Source organism: Saimiri boliviensis, chromosome 7 (genome assembly GCF_048565385.1).
Source record: "Saimiri boliviensis isolate mSaiBol1 chromosome 7, mSaiBol1.pri, whole genome shotgun sequence".
Taxonomy (NCBI): domain Eukaryota; kingdom Metazoa; phylum Chordata; class Mammalia; order Primates; family Cebidae; genus Saimiri; species Saimiri boliviensis.
In genome coordinates this window covers 126032112-126045771 of record NC_133455.1, presented here as the reverse complement: position 1 = coordinate 126045771, position 13660 = coordinate 126032112, and the positions used below count along the sequence as shown (strand labels likewise).

At 50.1% G+C, this 13660-nt stretch overlaps 1 protein-coding gene and 1 non-coding gene across 3 annotated transcripts; one reads left to right on the top strand and one right to left on the bottom strand.

The window, feature by feature from the left end:
• Nucleotides 1-280: 280 nt before the first annotated feature.
• Nucleotides 281-6892, bottom strand: CD27 (CD27 molecule). Of its 2 annotated transcripts, XM_074403424.1 has the most exons (7): nucleotides 6518-6892; nucleotides 6213-6349; nucleotides 5550-5637; nucleotides 1306-1485; nucleotides 1030-1119; nucleotides 646-765; nucleotides 281-405 (listed from the first exon to the last, which is right to left on the bottom strand). In XM_074403424.1, exons 1-7 carry the CDS (start codon nucleotides 6831-6833, stop codon nucleotides 281-283), a joined length of 1056 nt encoding a protein of 351 aa, XP_074259525.1. In that variant the 5' UTR covers nucleotides 6834-6892. The 2 variants fall into 2 exon arrangements, with proteins under 2 accessions (XP_074259525.1, XP_003942216.3); XM_003942167.4 differs by lacking the exon at nucleotides 5550-5637 and having other exon boundaries at nucleotides 6218-6349; nucleotides 6518-6889.
• A 5896-nt stretch (nucleotides 6893-12788) lies between these two features.
• LOC120360790 (U4 spliceosomal RNA) lies at nucleotides 12789-12935 on the top strand. The gene has a single exon (XR_005577209.1). It is a non-coding gene; the product is annotated as a U4 spliceosomal RNA (small nuclear RNA).
• The last annotated feature ends 725 nt before the right edge of the window (nucleotides 12936-13660 follow it).

The following is a 13660-nucleotide window of genomic DNA, read 5'->3' as shown; positions in this document are numbered from 1 at the left end:
AGCCTTTCGAATTAGGAAGTGTGTTTTACAACCAGAGCCCCCGCCCTCCTGCAACGCAGGTGCAGCTGGCTGGCCTCCTGCTTCCCACCCTCCACCTCATCCGTTATTTGTCCTTGTCCCTGCCAGTCTCGAAAAGGCGCACTCTGTCACAGGTGTACACATGAAAGGCCCTGACAAGAGGATGGGGCTGCAGTTGCGGCTGCCAGGTCTCACTCTCCCTGGATGGTTGGCGGTGTGGGGTGGAGGCCAGGGCGGTAGTGCAGCTCCTGAAGGCACTGGCTCAGGGGGAGGAGGTAGGCTCCGGTTTTCGGTAATCCTCCTGGATGGGGATGGTGCTGCCCTCCTCCTCCCTGGGGCAGCTGTAAGGACAAGGCTCTGCAGGCTCCACAGGACTTTCTCCTTTGTCTGCAGAAGGAGATCCAATGAGTCTTGGCTCGCAGTGGGGGCAGGGAGAAAAGGGAGGAAGAGATGGGCAATGGGGAGGGGTGTTAGGAGCATGCCCGCTAAGGGGAGAGAAAGCTTAGGACCGAGGCCGGTGAAGATGGAGCTGGTGGGTTTCAGTGAGATTCCAGGCATGGACAGTGGGGTTGAGCCAGTAGGGTGTGGTGCAAGGGAAGGGCTGGAGACCTGTATTCGGTTTCTTACTTGATCTATATTTCCTTTGTTGATGGAGGAACAGGGCTCCAGCCAGGGTAAAAACAAGAAACGTTCCAGAGAAGATCACAAGGATGCGAATAAAATCTGAGCTGCACAGGGATCTTTGGGCTGTGATAGACAGGAGCCGCACAGGGGTTAGGGGAGAGTCTAGCCCTCAGCTCCCTCAGCCCAGCCCTCCTGTCACCTTGCCTCTCCCCCGTCCCCCACCTCTTCTCTTCCACCCCCCACCATTGGCCAAGTCCTCTCCTAATTGCTGGACTCTGCTTTTTCCACTCTTCTTACTCCTACTTCTAGGAGCTTTCTGTCTGGCTTCCCTTCTGGCCCCTCCTGTATGCATTCTTTCTCTTGGCGGGGATTAGGGAGAAAACTCACCTGGCCAGTGTGTAGAGGGAGTTGGGGCAGGCAGCTGCCTGAAGCCAGCCAGGGTCTGCCTGTGCCCAGCTGTCCTGGCTTCCAGCATCTCTGGAAAAACAGAGACAGAATGAACAGCAGCAGGGAACCCCACAGGGCACATCTGAAGGCCTGAAAGGCCCTGGATGGATGGGAAGGCAGAAACAGGCTGACCTTATCCAGGGGTAGGAGCGGGAGTACTGGTTGGGGTGTCACCTCTACCCCAAATGATGGCACAGTGGGTTGCCTGGGACTTACCACTGACATAAGGTAAGTGGGTGGGCTGAAGGTGTGGCTCCAGGGCCTGAGATGGCTGAGTGGTTAGCAAAGTGTCTGAAGGTGGATCACACTCGGTGCACTCCTTGTCCCTGCACTGCCAGCCGTCGGGACAGGCACACTCGGCATTGGCAGTGATGGTGCAGTTGCGAATGAGAAGACCTGGGGGAAGAGGACCAGGGAGCCTAGGACAGCAGGCCTGTGGAGACCTTCGAGGTCCACTTGCTTTGTCCTGCATCCCCCATCTCAGGCCTACCTCTAGGGATGCGCTTCCCTTTTCCACTCCCACCCCTGTCCCCCAATGCCTTTGCCATTGTTATTGTTATTAAAGAAGAAAGTTGGATCTTTTGGAAGGAAGATTCATCAGTTCAGACATAGAAACTATGAAAAGTAGAAGGAGCTTACATACATTTCTCCTATGCTCCCGATACTTTTTTTCTTTTTTCTTTCTTTCTTTCTTTTTTTTTTTTTTTTGAGGCAGGGTTTCACCATGTTGGCCAGGCTTGTCTCGAACTCCTGGCCTCAAGTGATCCACCTTCCTCTGCCTCCCAAAGTGCTGGGATTACAGGCGTCAGCCACCGTGCCTGACCTACTTTTTAAATTTTTAATTTAATTTAATTTAATTTTTTATAATAAAGATGGGGTTTCACCATGTTGGTCAGGCTGGTCTTGAACTCCCGACCTCAGGTGATCCGCCCGCCTTGGCCTCCAAAGTGCTTGCATTACAGGCATGAGCCACCACAGCCGGCCTATTTTTATTTTTGTTTTTTGAGGTGGAGTCTCACTCTTGTTGCCCAGGCTGGAGTGCAGTAGCACGGCTTTGGCTCACTGCAACCTCCACCTCTTGAGTTCAAGCAATTCTCCTGCCTTAGCCTCTTGAGTAGCTGGGATTACAGGTGCCCGCCACCACCCGCGGCTAATTTCTTATATTTTTAGTAGCAACAGGTTTGCACCATGTTGGCCAGGCTGGTCTCAAACTCCTGACCTCAGGTGATTTACCCACCTCAGCCTCCCAAAGTGCTAGGATTACAGGCGTGAGCCATTGAGCCTACTGATACTAAAATAACTTTTCATTGAAGTATGATATATATACAAAGAGGCACACGAGGATAAAGCTGAAGAATTTGTACAAATTTGGCTCACAGGCATAACCAGCGCCAGTTAAAGAAATAGAAAATAGCCAGGTGCAGTGGCTCACGTCTGTAATCTCAGCACTTTGGGAGGCTGAGGTGAGTGGATTATTTGAGCTCAGGAATTCAAGACCAGCCTGGCCAACATAGTGAAACCCCATCTCTACAAAAAATACAAAAATTAGCTGGGCATGGTGGCACATGCCTGTAGTCCCAGCTACTGGGGAGGCCGAGGTGGGAGGATCGCTTGAGTCCATGAGGCAAAGGTTGCAGTGAGCTGAGATTATGACACTCCACTCCAGTCTGGGTGACAGAGTGAAACCCTGTCTCAAACACCACCAACAAAAAACAAAGTACATTAGAGATTTCCAGGGACTGGAGATGGGGACGAGGATGGTGGGAAGAGATGGGGAGTAATTGCTAAGGGGTATGGGGTATGGGTTTCTTTGAGGTGATGAAAGTGTTATAGAATTAGATAGTGCTGATGGCTGCAGAACCTATGACTACATTAAAATAAATAAACAGTTACTTTGCCTTTTTTTTTTTTTTTTTTTTGAGATGGAGTCTCGCTCTGTTGCCCAGGCTGGAGTGCAGTGGAGTGATTTTGGCTCACTGCAACCTCTGCCTCCTGGGTTCAAGCGATTCTCCTGCCTCAGCCCCTCGAGTAGCTGGGATTACAGGCATGTGCCACCACGCCCAGCTAATTTTTTGTATTTTTAGCAGAGACAGCGTTTCACTGTATTAGCCAGGATGGTCTCAATCTCCTGACATTGTAATCAGCCCACCTCGGCCTCCCAAAGTGCTGGGATTACAGGAGTGAGACTTTGCCTTTAAAATATACATTTTGCTCAAGTGTAGGGGTCTGATGCTGGTCTTAATTATCCTGGGGGTGGAGGTGGTAGGGCACTAGCTGGGCTGGGCTGGGCTCACTGGCAGCTGGTTTGAGAGGAGGGTGATTGAGAGGAAGACAGTGACACCCAGGTGTGGGACAGGCTGCAAGGGAGCCTGGTGGGCCTTAGGGCAGATGCTTGTCCAGACCCGGGGAGTCCTAGGAGTCCTGACAGGTGGAAGAGGGCGCAGAAAGGCAGGGTGTCAAAGATCATAACCCAGTCTAACAGTTTTCTTCCACTTATGCCTTTTGTCAGGACAGGGAGAGGGACAAATTCCTTCTTGGCATGCTTATGGTCCTGTGACCTCCTAATGAATGCTGACTCTGAGTTGCTACTACAATTTGGTTTCCTTGTGGCTTCCCGGGGATTGTGAGCCAGGTTGGATAAGGACCTGCAAGGGAAGAATGAGGAAGCCTGGGACAGTGCGGGAGGGAGAGCGTTGGTGGTAGGGAGGAGTGATGACGAGGGTCTCTGCTAAAAGGGAAATGGAAGGGTTAAAGAAGGGCTTGGAGAGGGTTGAAAACAGTGAGGTGCCATTGCTTCAGCGGTGAGTATCTGGAGACCTGGGGGTTCTATTTACCAGGTATAGCCTGAGCTCAAAATTCCAGGCTGGGCCCCACTCAGGCTCGCATCTGTAATCCCAGCACTTTGGGAGGCTGAGGCGGGCAGATCACCTGAGGTTGGGAGTTCAAGACCAGCCTGACCAACAGGGAGAAAACTTCATCTCTATTTAAAAAAAGAAAATACAAAAAATTAGCTGGATGTGGTGGCACATGCCTGTAATCCCAGCTACTCAGGAGGTTGAGGCAGGAGAATCACTTGAACCTGGGAGGCGGAGACTGCGGTGAGCAGAGATCGTACCATTGCACTCCAGCCTGGGCAACAAGAGTGAAACTCTGTCTAAAAAAAAAAAAAAAAAAATTCAGGCTGACTTCAGACACTTCCTCATCTCACAGATACCAGCACTGAGGCCCAGAGAGGGCCAAACTCATTCAGCCCACCTGTCTTCTCGCCCCTGGCCGCAATCCCCTGGGGTCCTTCTGCAGCCACATGCTGCTGTGGTACTTTGGGGTCTATTGGCTGAGCTCCCAGAGAAGGGTCATGGATTGGGCCAGTCTGGAACAAGTGAAGGGACTAAGGATGGGTTCAGTAGGGGGCGAAGACCTTCAGGCAGGGTCTGCAGAGTGAGTAGGGAAGTTTTCACTAAGAAAAATTCCAACCCTGCAGGGGCTGCTGGCAAGAGAAAAGCATCTATTACAGTCATGTTTTTAAGTTAAGTAGACTGGAGAATATTTCTTGTGTATTAAGTATGTTGCTCTTTGGTTTATTTGCAATGGAAAAGCTTTTGTTTTCTTTCTTTCTTTCTTTTCTTTTTTTGAGGCAGGGTCTCACTCTGCTCACTCAGTCACCCAAGATAGAGTACAGGGGTGCAATCACGGCTCACTGCAGCCTCCACTTCCTGGCTCAAGTGATCTCATTTCAGCTTTCTCAGTACCTGGGACTACAGGTGTGCACCACCACGCCTGGCTAACTTTTTGTATTTTTAGTAGAGACAGGGTTTTGCCATGTTGCCCGGGCTGGTCTCTAACTCCTGGGCTCAAGGGATCTGCCTGCCTTGGCCTCCTAAAGTGCTGGAATTACAAGTGTGAACCACTGGACCGCCTCTTTTTTTGTGTGTGTGACAGAGGGTTTTGCTCTGTTACCCAGGCTGGAGTGCAGCGGTGGGATCATAGCTCACTCCCTAGACCTCCTGGGCTCAAGTGATCTTCCCATCTCAGCCTCCCAAGTAGCTGGGGCTATAGGTTCACCACCACGATCAGCCAATTTTTTTAGAGCCAGGGTCTTGCCATGTTGCCCAGCTGGTCTCAAACTCCTGGGCTCAAGCGATCCTCCTGCCTTGGCCTCCCAAAGTGCTGGGATTACAGGCATGAACCACCACGCCCAGCCTTGGTTTTTGTTTTTGTTTTTACTGGACCAGGCACTGTAGCTCACGCCTATAATTCCGGTACTTTGAGAGGCTGAGACAAGAAGATCACTTGAGCCCAGGAGTTCAAGGCTGTGGTGACCTCTGATTGCGCCCCTGCACTCCAGCCTGGGTGACAGAACTAGACCTTGTCTCTAAACAAAACAAAACAAAATGCAGTTTCAACAGACCTAGTGACACCAAACACGTTTTGCAAGTAGGTAGTTTAGTAGTTACAGTTACCTAGTTCTAAAAAGTGTCTTGCTAGAAGACACTTGTTCAAAGGGGGCACTTTAAAGTCTGCAATTCTAGCGTATACTGGCCGTAGCTTCTGAAATTGTAGCAAAGATGGACAAACAATCATAGCATTCGTAAGCGCTGCTGCAGATATTATACTTCTTAGTTAAAAAAAAACATGGAACTGTAAAATAAAAACACGGGCCACATACCCACTCATTTTCTCAAATTGGCTTTTGTGCAAAAAAGGTTGTTACCTACTGGCTTATTTTGCTGTTTCCTTAGAAAGATGTGTCCCAAATTCCCAAGCGCCAACCTACACATGTGTGCTCTGGGAACACAGCCAGCTTATGGGTTGGGGGTTGCTGGTCTGCAATCTGGGGTCATAGAGCCACTCCCCTCATTTGATTGTCTTGATCCTATCCATAGACGCCTTCTCACCAATCCCCCAATTCTATTTATCCCTTTCCCTGAAATACTAGATTTCTGCCCACGTTAATTCATACCCCACCTAGGGTGCCCCGTTTCCCAGCATTGGCTCCACTTGCTGTGAGCCCTGAAGAAGGCTGAAGCTTTGACCCCCTCATCCTCCTTGCCCCGCCAAATCCATCACCAGTCTTGCTCCCCCAAATGCTTGTCCAGTGTCCCCACCCACACACCCTTGCCCACCTCACCAGAGTTACAATGCCGACAGCTCTCACAGTGGGGCCGGGTGTGGTGGTCTGGAGAGAAGGAGACCCCGGGCATGCAAGGGTCACACTGAGCAGCCTTCCTGTGCTGGTCACAGTCCTTCACAAGGAATGTTCCTGGGAGCAGAGGGTAAGGGATCAAGGCCCGAGAAGGGCCGAGTCTCTGTCCTCCCTGAAGCTGCAGGATTTCTCCCCTTGCTTGAGCCCAGTCTCACCCTGTGCCTATTTACTGAATTGGCCCCAGTCCTCTCTCGGTTGGCACTCACCTGCCAAGGCCCCTCTTACCTGGTGCACACATCTGGCAGCACAGATTTCCCCGAGCCCAGTAGTGCCTCTCTGGGCAGCTCTTGGGGGCTGGAGTAGCTGAGAGCCCCACCAGGGTCCCCAGAATACACAGCCACCAGGGATGTGGCCATGCCATGGTTCCTGCCCAGGGAGCTCCTTCTGTGCCCAGTTGCTGACCGCTGGCCTCTGCAGTTAGCACCTCCAAGCTGGGCGCTGCTGTCTCTCCTTTGCCACCCCTGGGCAGTGGCTGCTTCAGGTGGCAAGCCAACCTTTGAAGGCAGAAGCTCTGTTGTGGTGTTTTTTTTTTTTCTCTCATAGCAGCAACCTCCACCCCCTTCCTCCTTCCGTGTGTTGGGGAGAGTATTAAGGGCAAGCTCTGTGAGACCTGCTGCTTTTTAAACATGCCTCCTCTGACACACGAGCCTCCCTTAGCTTCCGCCTTTCCTGCTCATGAAGCCTGTAACCCACCTACTCCTGCTTCTGTGACAAAAAGATGATGGATGCACGCAGTCGCCCACCCCTCCTATGTATGCACGTGTGCACAAAGGTGCCCACATTACCTGCCCCCATCCACAGTTTACAAATGAATCCACCTGTCTCCTGTTGCCCGTACCCACATCCCTCCTTTCTCAGACAACAGTTGAAAGAAGGAAGGAGAACCAGAATTGAGCACAGGTCCACAAGCTCTCACCTGAAATTTTGGGGGTCAGATAAGTTTTGGAATTCAGAATTTTTCAGGTTTATACAGAAACGAGCACCACAAAACACCCCTGGGGAGTTGAGTAGCCTCATAATCAAACCAAACGTTTCTGCAGCAAAACTATTGAATATTTACGCCAAGTGGGATGAACCTCAAATAGCCTTGTCTCAGTTGAGGTCTGGTTTGATGACCCAACACGTTTGCTATAGAATTGCTCAGAACTGCAGACAAGGGGCCTAGGCCTGCCTCTCTTCCGTCACCCTCCTGCAGATCACATATGCTCTCCTTCAATCCTTCTGCCAGCCTCTGATGTGGGTGCCACCTACCGAGTACCAGCTCGGCCGGGAGACCCCCACCCAGGCGGTGCGGAAGGCAATGAGAGGGAGACAGCCAGACAACAGCAAAGCGGGTCTATCTGGGGGGGTGGGGGACGAACGGCCTCCTGAGCTGAGAGCCTCGGGGGCCGACAGCATTCCAGGCTGAAGGCCCTGAGCAGATTTTGATCCAGGTGTTTATTCTCTCTTAACAGGTGATTCTTATTAATAAACAGGTGTTCTGTATTTCCTCATAACTCAGAAATATTCCAAGTAGGCAGCTGTTACCCGCTTAACACTAACTGCAAACGAAGGGGTATTCTCCACAAGGGAGCATGGGGGCAGGGTCAACTTAATGTTTCTCAACAGCCACCCACTGCCCACCTGGCCTTCCCTCTCAGACCCTTGCTGCCTCACCTCTGTACCATCTTTCTCCTCCCCTGCCCACCTCTGGCTGTGCCAGTCACTGGTGTCCTGGATCACCTGGGGCATCTTCTCTCCCAGCCTTGGGCACTTGGGATTAAAGGTAGCTTCTGACAGGGGTCATCTCTTTTTTACTTGCCCAGTTCTCCCAGCAAGACTGATTTGGGGATATCGGAAACAGCTAGACTTTTCTTTCTTTGAGTCCTGGGAACACACGTGGGTCAGCAGCCTCCTCCACTCTTTCCTTGGTGACGGAGATACGGAGTGGCTTATTTCCCCAGGAAGTTTTTCATTCAGGGGCTTTGCAGTTGTTTTCACACTGCTCATAAATGTCACACTGCTGTGGTCACACCTGTCAGATCGGTTCTCTATCTCACTCTGTAGTTTCCTTTCTCTTCATTTTCTCCATTCTCTTGTCTTTTCCCAGCCCCCTGTGCAGCTCTTCTTGGGGGTCTACTCAAGTCGGAAGCCACATCTGGGTGTGATTTAGAGAGCTGTTTATGCAAAACCACTTTTTTCACCATCAGGCAGGGTGCCCGAATTCCCACCGCAGAGAGTGCTGTGCGGCGGCCCGAGGACTTTTCTGTCGCCAGCCATTTCCAGGCTGTGGTAAAATGTCTTCTCGGCTAGTCTTAAGCCTCAAGGCAGGCATGGGGCAGTGGGTGGCTAGCTGACAGCAGGCCCTAGGAGGATGGATGAGACCCTCAGGAGAACGATGAGGAACCGGGGACCTTTAGGAAGAAATCTGTAGAACAGAGACTTGGAGTTCCAGCCTAGCCACCTTGAGCCAGCTGGGAACTGCTCACTCGCCTAAGGCCTCTGTCCTCTGGGCCAAAGGCCATCTCCTTTCTCCTATATATCTCTTCTCCAGGGGGTCACAGCAGAAGCAGGGTCTGCTTGGCTCTCCTGGAGGACCCCGGCTAAGAGGAGGAAAGCAGGTTTCTGGGCCTTTTTCTTTCCTGTGCAAATAGAATGAGCTCATCTCCAGTGCTCTTTGCATCCACTTCTGGTGAGCCTTCCCCATCCAAGGCTGGCTCCCTGGACGGGACCCTTCCTTTCCGCCCCCACCCCATCTCACTCTGTCACCCAGGCTGGAGTGCCATGGTGCGATCTTGGCTCGCTGCCTCCTCCATCTCCTAGGCTCAAGCAGTTCTCGTGCCTCAGCCTCTTGAGTAATTGGGATTGCAGGTGCATGCCACCACGCTCAGCTAATTTTTGTATTTTTAGTAGAGACGGGGTTTTGCCATGTTGGCCAGGCTGTACTGGAACTCCTAGCCTCAGGTGATCTGCCTGCCTCAGCCTCCCAAAGTGCTGGGATGACAGGCGTGAGCCACCGCGCCTGGCCGGACCCTTCCTTTGTCTACAGGCCCTGGGAGACATCTTCCTCAAAACCTCACACCACCACTTTCTCTTTTGGGGTCAGCCTCTCCCCCATGCCTGGCTGGGACATAAAAACATTTGGTATTTTCTCAACAGTTCTCTGCTTTTCTTTTCTCTCCAGAGACAGGCCCGCAGAAGCCTTTCTTGAGAACTCCAAGGACTCTCATGACTTTTTTGTTCCTTTTTTTTTTTTTTGAGATGGAGTCTTGCTTTGTCGCCAGGCTGGAGTACAATGGCCCAATCTTGGCTCATGGTAACCTCTGCCTCCCAGGTTCAAGCAATTCTCCTGCCTCAGCCTCCCTAGTAGCTGGGATTATAGGCACCTACCATCATACCTGGCTAATTTTTGTATTTTTAGTAGAGATGGAGTTTCACCATGTTGGCCAGGCTGGTCTTGAACTCCTGACCTTAGGTGATCCACCTGCCTCAGCCTCCCTAAGTGCTGGGATTATAGGCATGAACTACTATGCCTGGCTTTTCTTTCTTTCTTTCTTTCTTTCTTTCTTTCTTTCTTTCTTCTTTCTTTCTTTCTTTCTTTCTTTCTTTCTTTTGAGACAGGGTCTCCGTCTGTCGCCCAGGCTGGAGTGCAGTGGCACAATCTCGGCTCACTACCACCTCTGCCTCCTGAGTTCAAGTGAGTCTTATACATCAGCCTCCCAAGTAGCTGGGATTACGGGCACTGGCCACCACGCCTGGCTAATTTTTTGTATTTTTAGTAGAGACAGGTTTTCACCATGTTGGCCAGGCTGGTCTCAAATTCTTGGCTTCAAGTGATCGCCTGCTTCAGCCTCCCAAAGTGCTGGGATTACAGGCGTGAGCCACTGCATCCGGCCTTTCATGACTTTTGAGAGGGACTGAGCAACCTTCCACCTGGCCCAGTGGCTGTAGCCTAGATGTCACCCCGGGGCAACCTGCTCCTTAAAACCTATATAAGATGCTTCTTGCTCCCCACTCAGGAAAAGTCCTGGGCTGTCCACCTGCACGAGTTCCCGTGGGTCGGGTGTCCTCATGGCCACCTCTGGTTCTGATTTCTCTTTCAGCCGAAGTCTGGTTCTTGCCTCCGTGCCTCCTGTCTGTTCCTTACCCGTACCCTGCCTCAGGCCCAAAATGAGAGACACAAGACTTGCTTAAACTTTCCTCTAAACCAGCTCTAAACAGAAGGCTGTTAGGTGTGGCAGACCTTTTCTCCAATTTTTATAAAGCAATGACCTGTTAAAAGCACTCAGCAGGACCAGTCTCTGCAAGACCTTTGCTTAGGAGGAAGTTCTGTTATGGGGCAAAGATGTCCTCAAGCACTGTTCCTGACTTAGGGCTCCTGAGTCTCATCACCTGAAGGTCTGAGTTTGTCTGGCCTTCTTTGACTCCTGCTCCCCATTCCTTCCTCCCCAACTCCCACTTTCTTTGATGACCACTACCAGCACCGCTGCCCCACTCCCCCCCGCCCCCCCGGACCTTAAAGCCTCCTTCCCAGCAAGGCTTTGTTTGAGAGGCTACCTGGGCAGGACAGCGAGTTAAGCTCATTAATGAGGTTCTGGGTCCTCACAGCTCTGTAATTTGCATTTCTGCACCTCCCCAGTCTGCGTGACACAGGGGACTGACCAACAATGGGTATTCTAGCCTCTGCCCATGCCTCAGAAGCCCAGCACAGCTCCCAGTGTCTCCTAGCACATGGGCACTGGCTAAACATTGGATGGTCCAGCTCAGCTTTGTGCCCTAGGGGCTCTGTCCACAATTATACAATGGAAGTGTCAGAGGGCTCAAGGCCCCTTAGAGCTCCTCATTCATTTGTTTGTTGCACATCCATTTTGTGTTAGAAACCAGCCAAGTAATGGGGCACGAAGATAAAAAAAACAGACAAATTTGTGGTTTCTGATCTGATGGAGTTGACACGCCAGTGTGAGGGTCAAACATTGATCATATAATCTCAAAGACAAATGTAAAATTGGCCAGGTGGGATGGCTCACACCTGTAATCCCAGTCCCTTTGGGAGGCCAAGGCAGAAGGATTGCTTGAGCCCAGTTTAAGACTAGCCTGGGCAACATAGTAAGACCCTGTCTCTACATACAATAAAAAAAAAAAAAAAAAATTAACTGGGGGCCGGGCACGCTGGCTCACACCTGTAATCCCAGCACTTTGGGAGGCCAAGGTGGGTGGATCACCTAAGGTCAGGAGTTCAAGACCAGCTTGACCAATATGGTGAAACCCGATCTCTACTAAAAATATGAAAATTGGCTGGCATGGTAGCATGTGCCTGGAGTCCCAGCTACTCAGGAGGCTGAGACAGGAGAATCGCTTGAACCCAAGAGGCAGAGGTTGCAGTGAGCTGAGATTGTGCCACTGCACTCAAGTCTGGACAACAAAGCGAGACTCCATCTCAAAAAACAAAACAAATATAAAAAATAAATTAACTGGGTGTGGTGACACATGCCTGTGGTCCCAGCCACTCGGGAGGCTGAGGTGGGAGGATCACTTGAGCCCAAGAGGTCCAGGCTGTGGTGAGACATGATTATGCCACTGCACTCAGCCCTGGGTGATAGAGCAAGACCTCATCTCATAAGACCCAAAAAGCAAAACAGAATTAAAATTTGTTAGTAATGGTCATTATTGCTGTGAAGGAGAGAGTTGGGGTGAAATATAGGTGTCTATCCCCCTAATAGGGGGGTTCATGGGGTGGGGAGTGCTTCAACGAGGAAGCGAAGTTTAACAGAGATAGGTGGGTTCTGGCTGCTCCCTACCTATGTGAGAATTGTTAGTTCCCTTGGTTTCTGTGATAGCACCCTACTTTCCATTCTTTGACCACTTGTTTTTTTTTGAGACGGAGTTTCGCTCTTGTTACCCAGGCTGGAGTGCAATGGCGCGATCTCGGCTCACCACAACCTCCGCCTCCTGGGTTCAGGCAATTCTCCTGCCTCAGCCTCCTGAGTAGCTGGGATTACAGGCACGCGCCACCACGCCCAGCTAATTTTTTGTATTTTTAGTAGAGACGGGGTTTCACCATGTTGACCAGGATGGTCTCGATCTCTTGACCTCGTGATCCACCCGCCTCGGCCTCCCAAAGTGGTGGGATTACAGGTGTGAGCCACCGCGCCCAGCCGGTCTCTGCTTTTTAAAAAATTTTGTACCCCATCAATAAAACAATTTTCAACATGTATCCCAAAATATACAATGTTTTAAATAAATTAATCATGTACACTCAGATAGGTTCTATATAAGTATATGTAGACATTCTAAAGGATGAGATAGAATTACATAGCACATATAGAAACATAGAAAGGATGAGATTGGCTAGATGCAGTGACTCATGCTTGTAATCCCAGCACTTTGGGAAGCTGAGTCGGGAGGATTGCGTGAGCTCAGGAGTTTGAGACCAGTGTGGGTAGCAACACCAACAAAAAATAATTAAAATAAAAAGAATGAGACAAAGATAGGAAAAACAGTATTTCAAGATACTGCAAGCTTTGCGCAGTGGCAGTATTGCAGCCAATGAGGTTTATGCGAGGTGCAATTATTGCTAGTTGAAAGCTTTTCCCAACACCCCACCATGACGACTTGAAATATAGTCAGCATAGGCAATTTTTGGCAGTTTCTACACATACTGAATTAAAAAAAATGTTGCATTTACTTATTTGCAACATAAAAGATCTAGTTGCTCTCATTAAAATATTAACAGGTAACATTTTCTGCAATATACTAAAACATTAATAGTAATCAATTTAGCAAGAATATGATTTAATGTGTTTTATTATTAAAAAAATCTTTCTTCAACACTTTATATATAGTGATTTGGGTCTAAGTACAAATATTAAATTTTTTTTTATTGCAAGCCCACAACGAACATCATATGCTTAATTTTTATGACTGACATAGATAAAAAAGGTCTTCAGCCAGGGGCAGTGGCTCAAGCCTGTAATCCCACCACTTTGGGAGGCTGAGGTGGGTAGATCACCTGAGGTCAGGAGTTCAAGACCAGCCCTAACCAACGTGGTGAAACCTCCTCTCTACTGAAAATACAAAATTAGCCGGACATGATGGCGCTCGCCCGTAATCCCAGCTACTCGGGAGGCTGAGGCAGGAGAATCGCTTGAATCTGGGAGGTGGAGGTTGCGGTGAGCCAAGATCGCACCATTGCACTCCAGCCTGGGCAACAGGAACAAAACTCCATTTCAAAAAAACTAAAAAGGTTCTGTAGGTCAAACTGTTTTCGGTGTGTTTTCTAATTTTGAATCAAGAGTTCATCTTCAAGCAGCCACAGTGGCTCACACATGTAATCCCAGCACTTTGGGAGGCTGAGGTGGGAGGATGGCTTGAGGCTAGGAGTTTGAGACC

Coding starts and splice junctions, on each gene's coding strand:
- CD27 (XM_074403424.1), bottom strand. CDS start 6,833: ATGAGAGAAAAAAAAAAAACACCACAACAGAGCTTCTGCCTTCAAAGG. Junction 6,350..6,517: donor CTGCCAGATGTGTGCACCAG/GTAAGAGGGGCC, acceptor CTCTGCTCCCAG/GAACATTCCTTGTGAAGGAC. Junction 5,638..6,212: donor GGCATTGTAACTCTGGTGAG/GTGGGCAAGGGT, acceptor CTACAATTTCAG/AAGCTACGGCCAGTATACGC.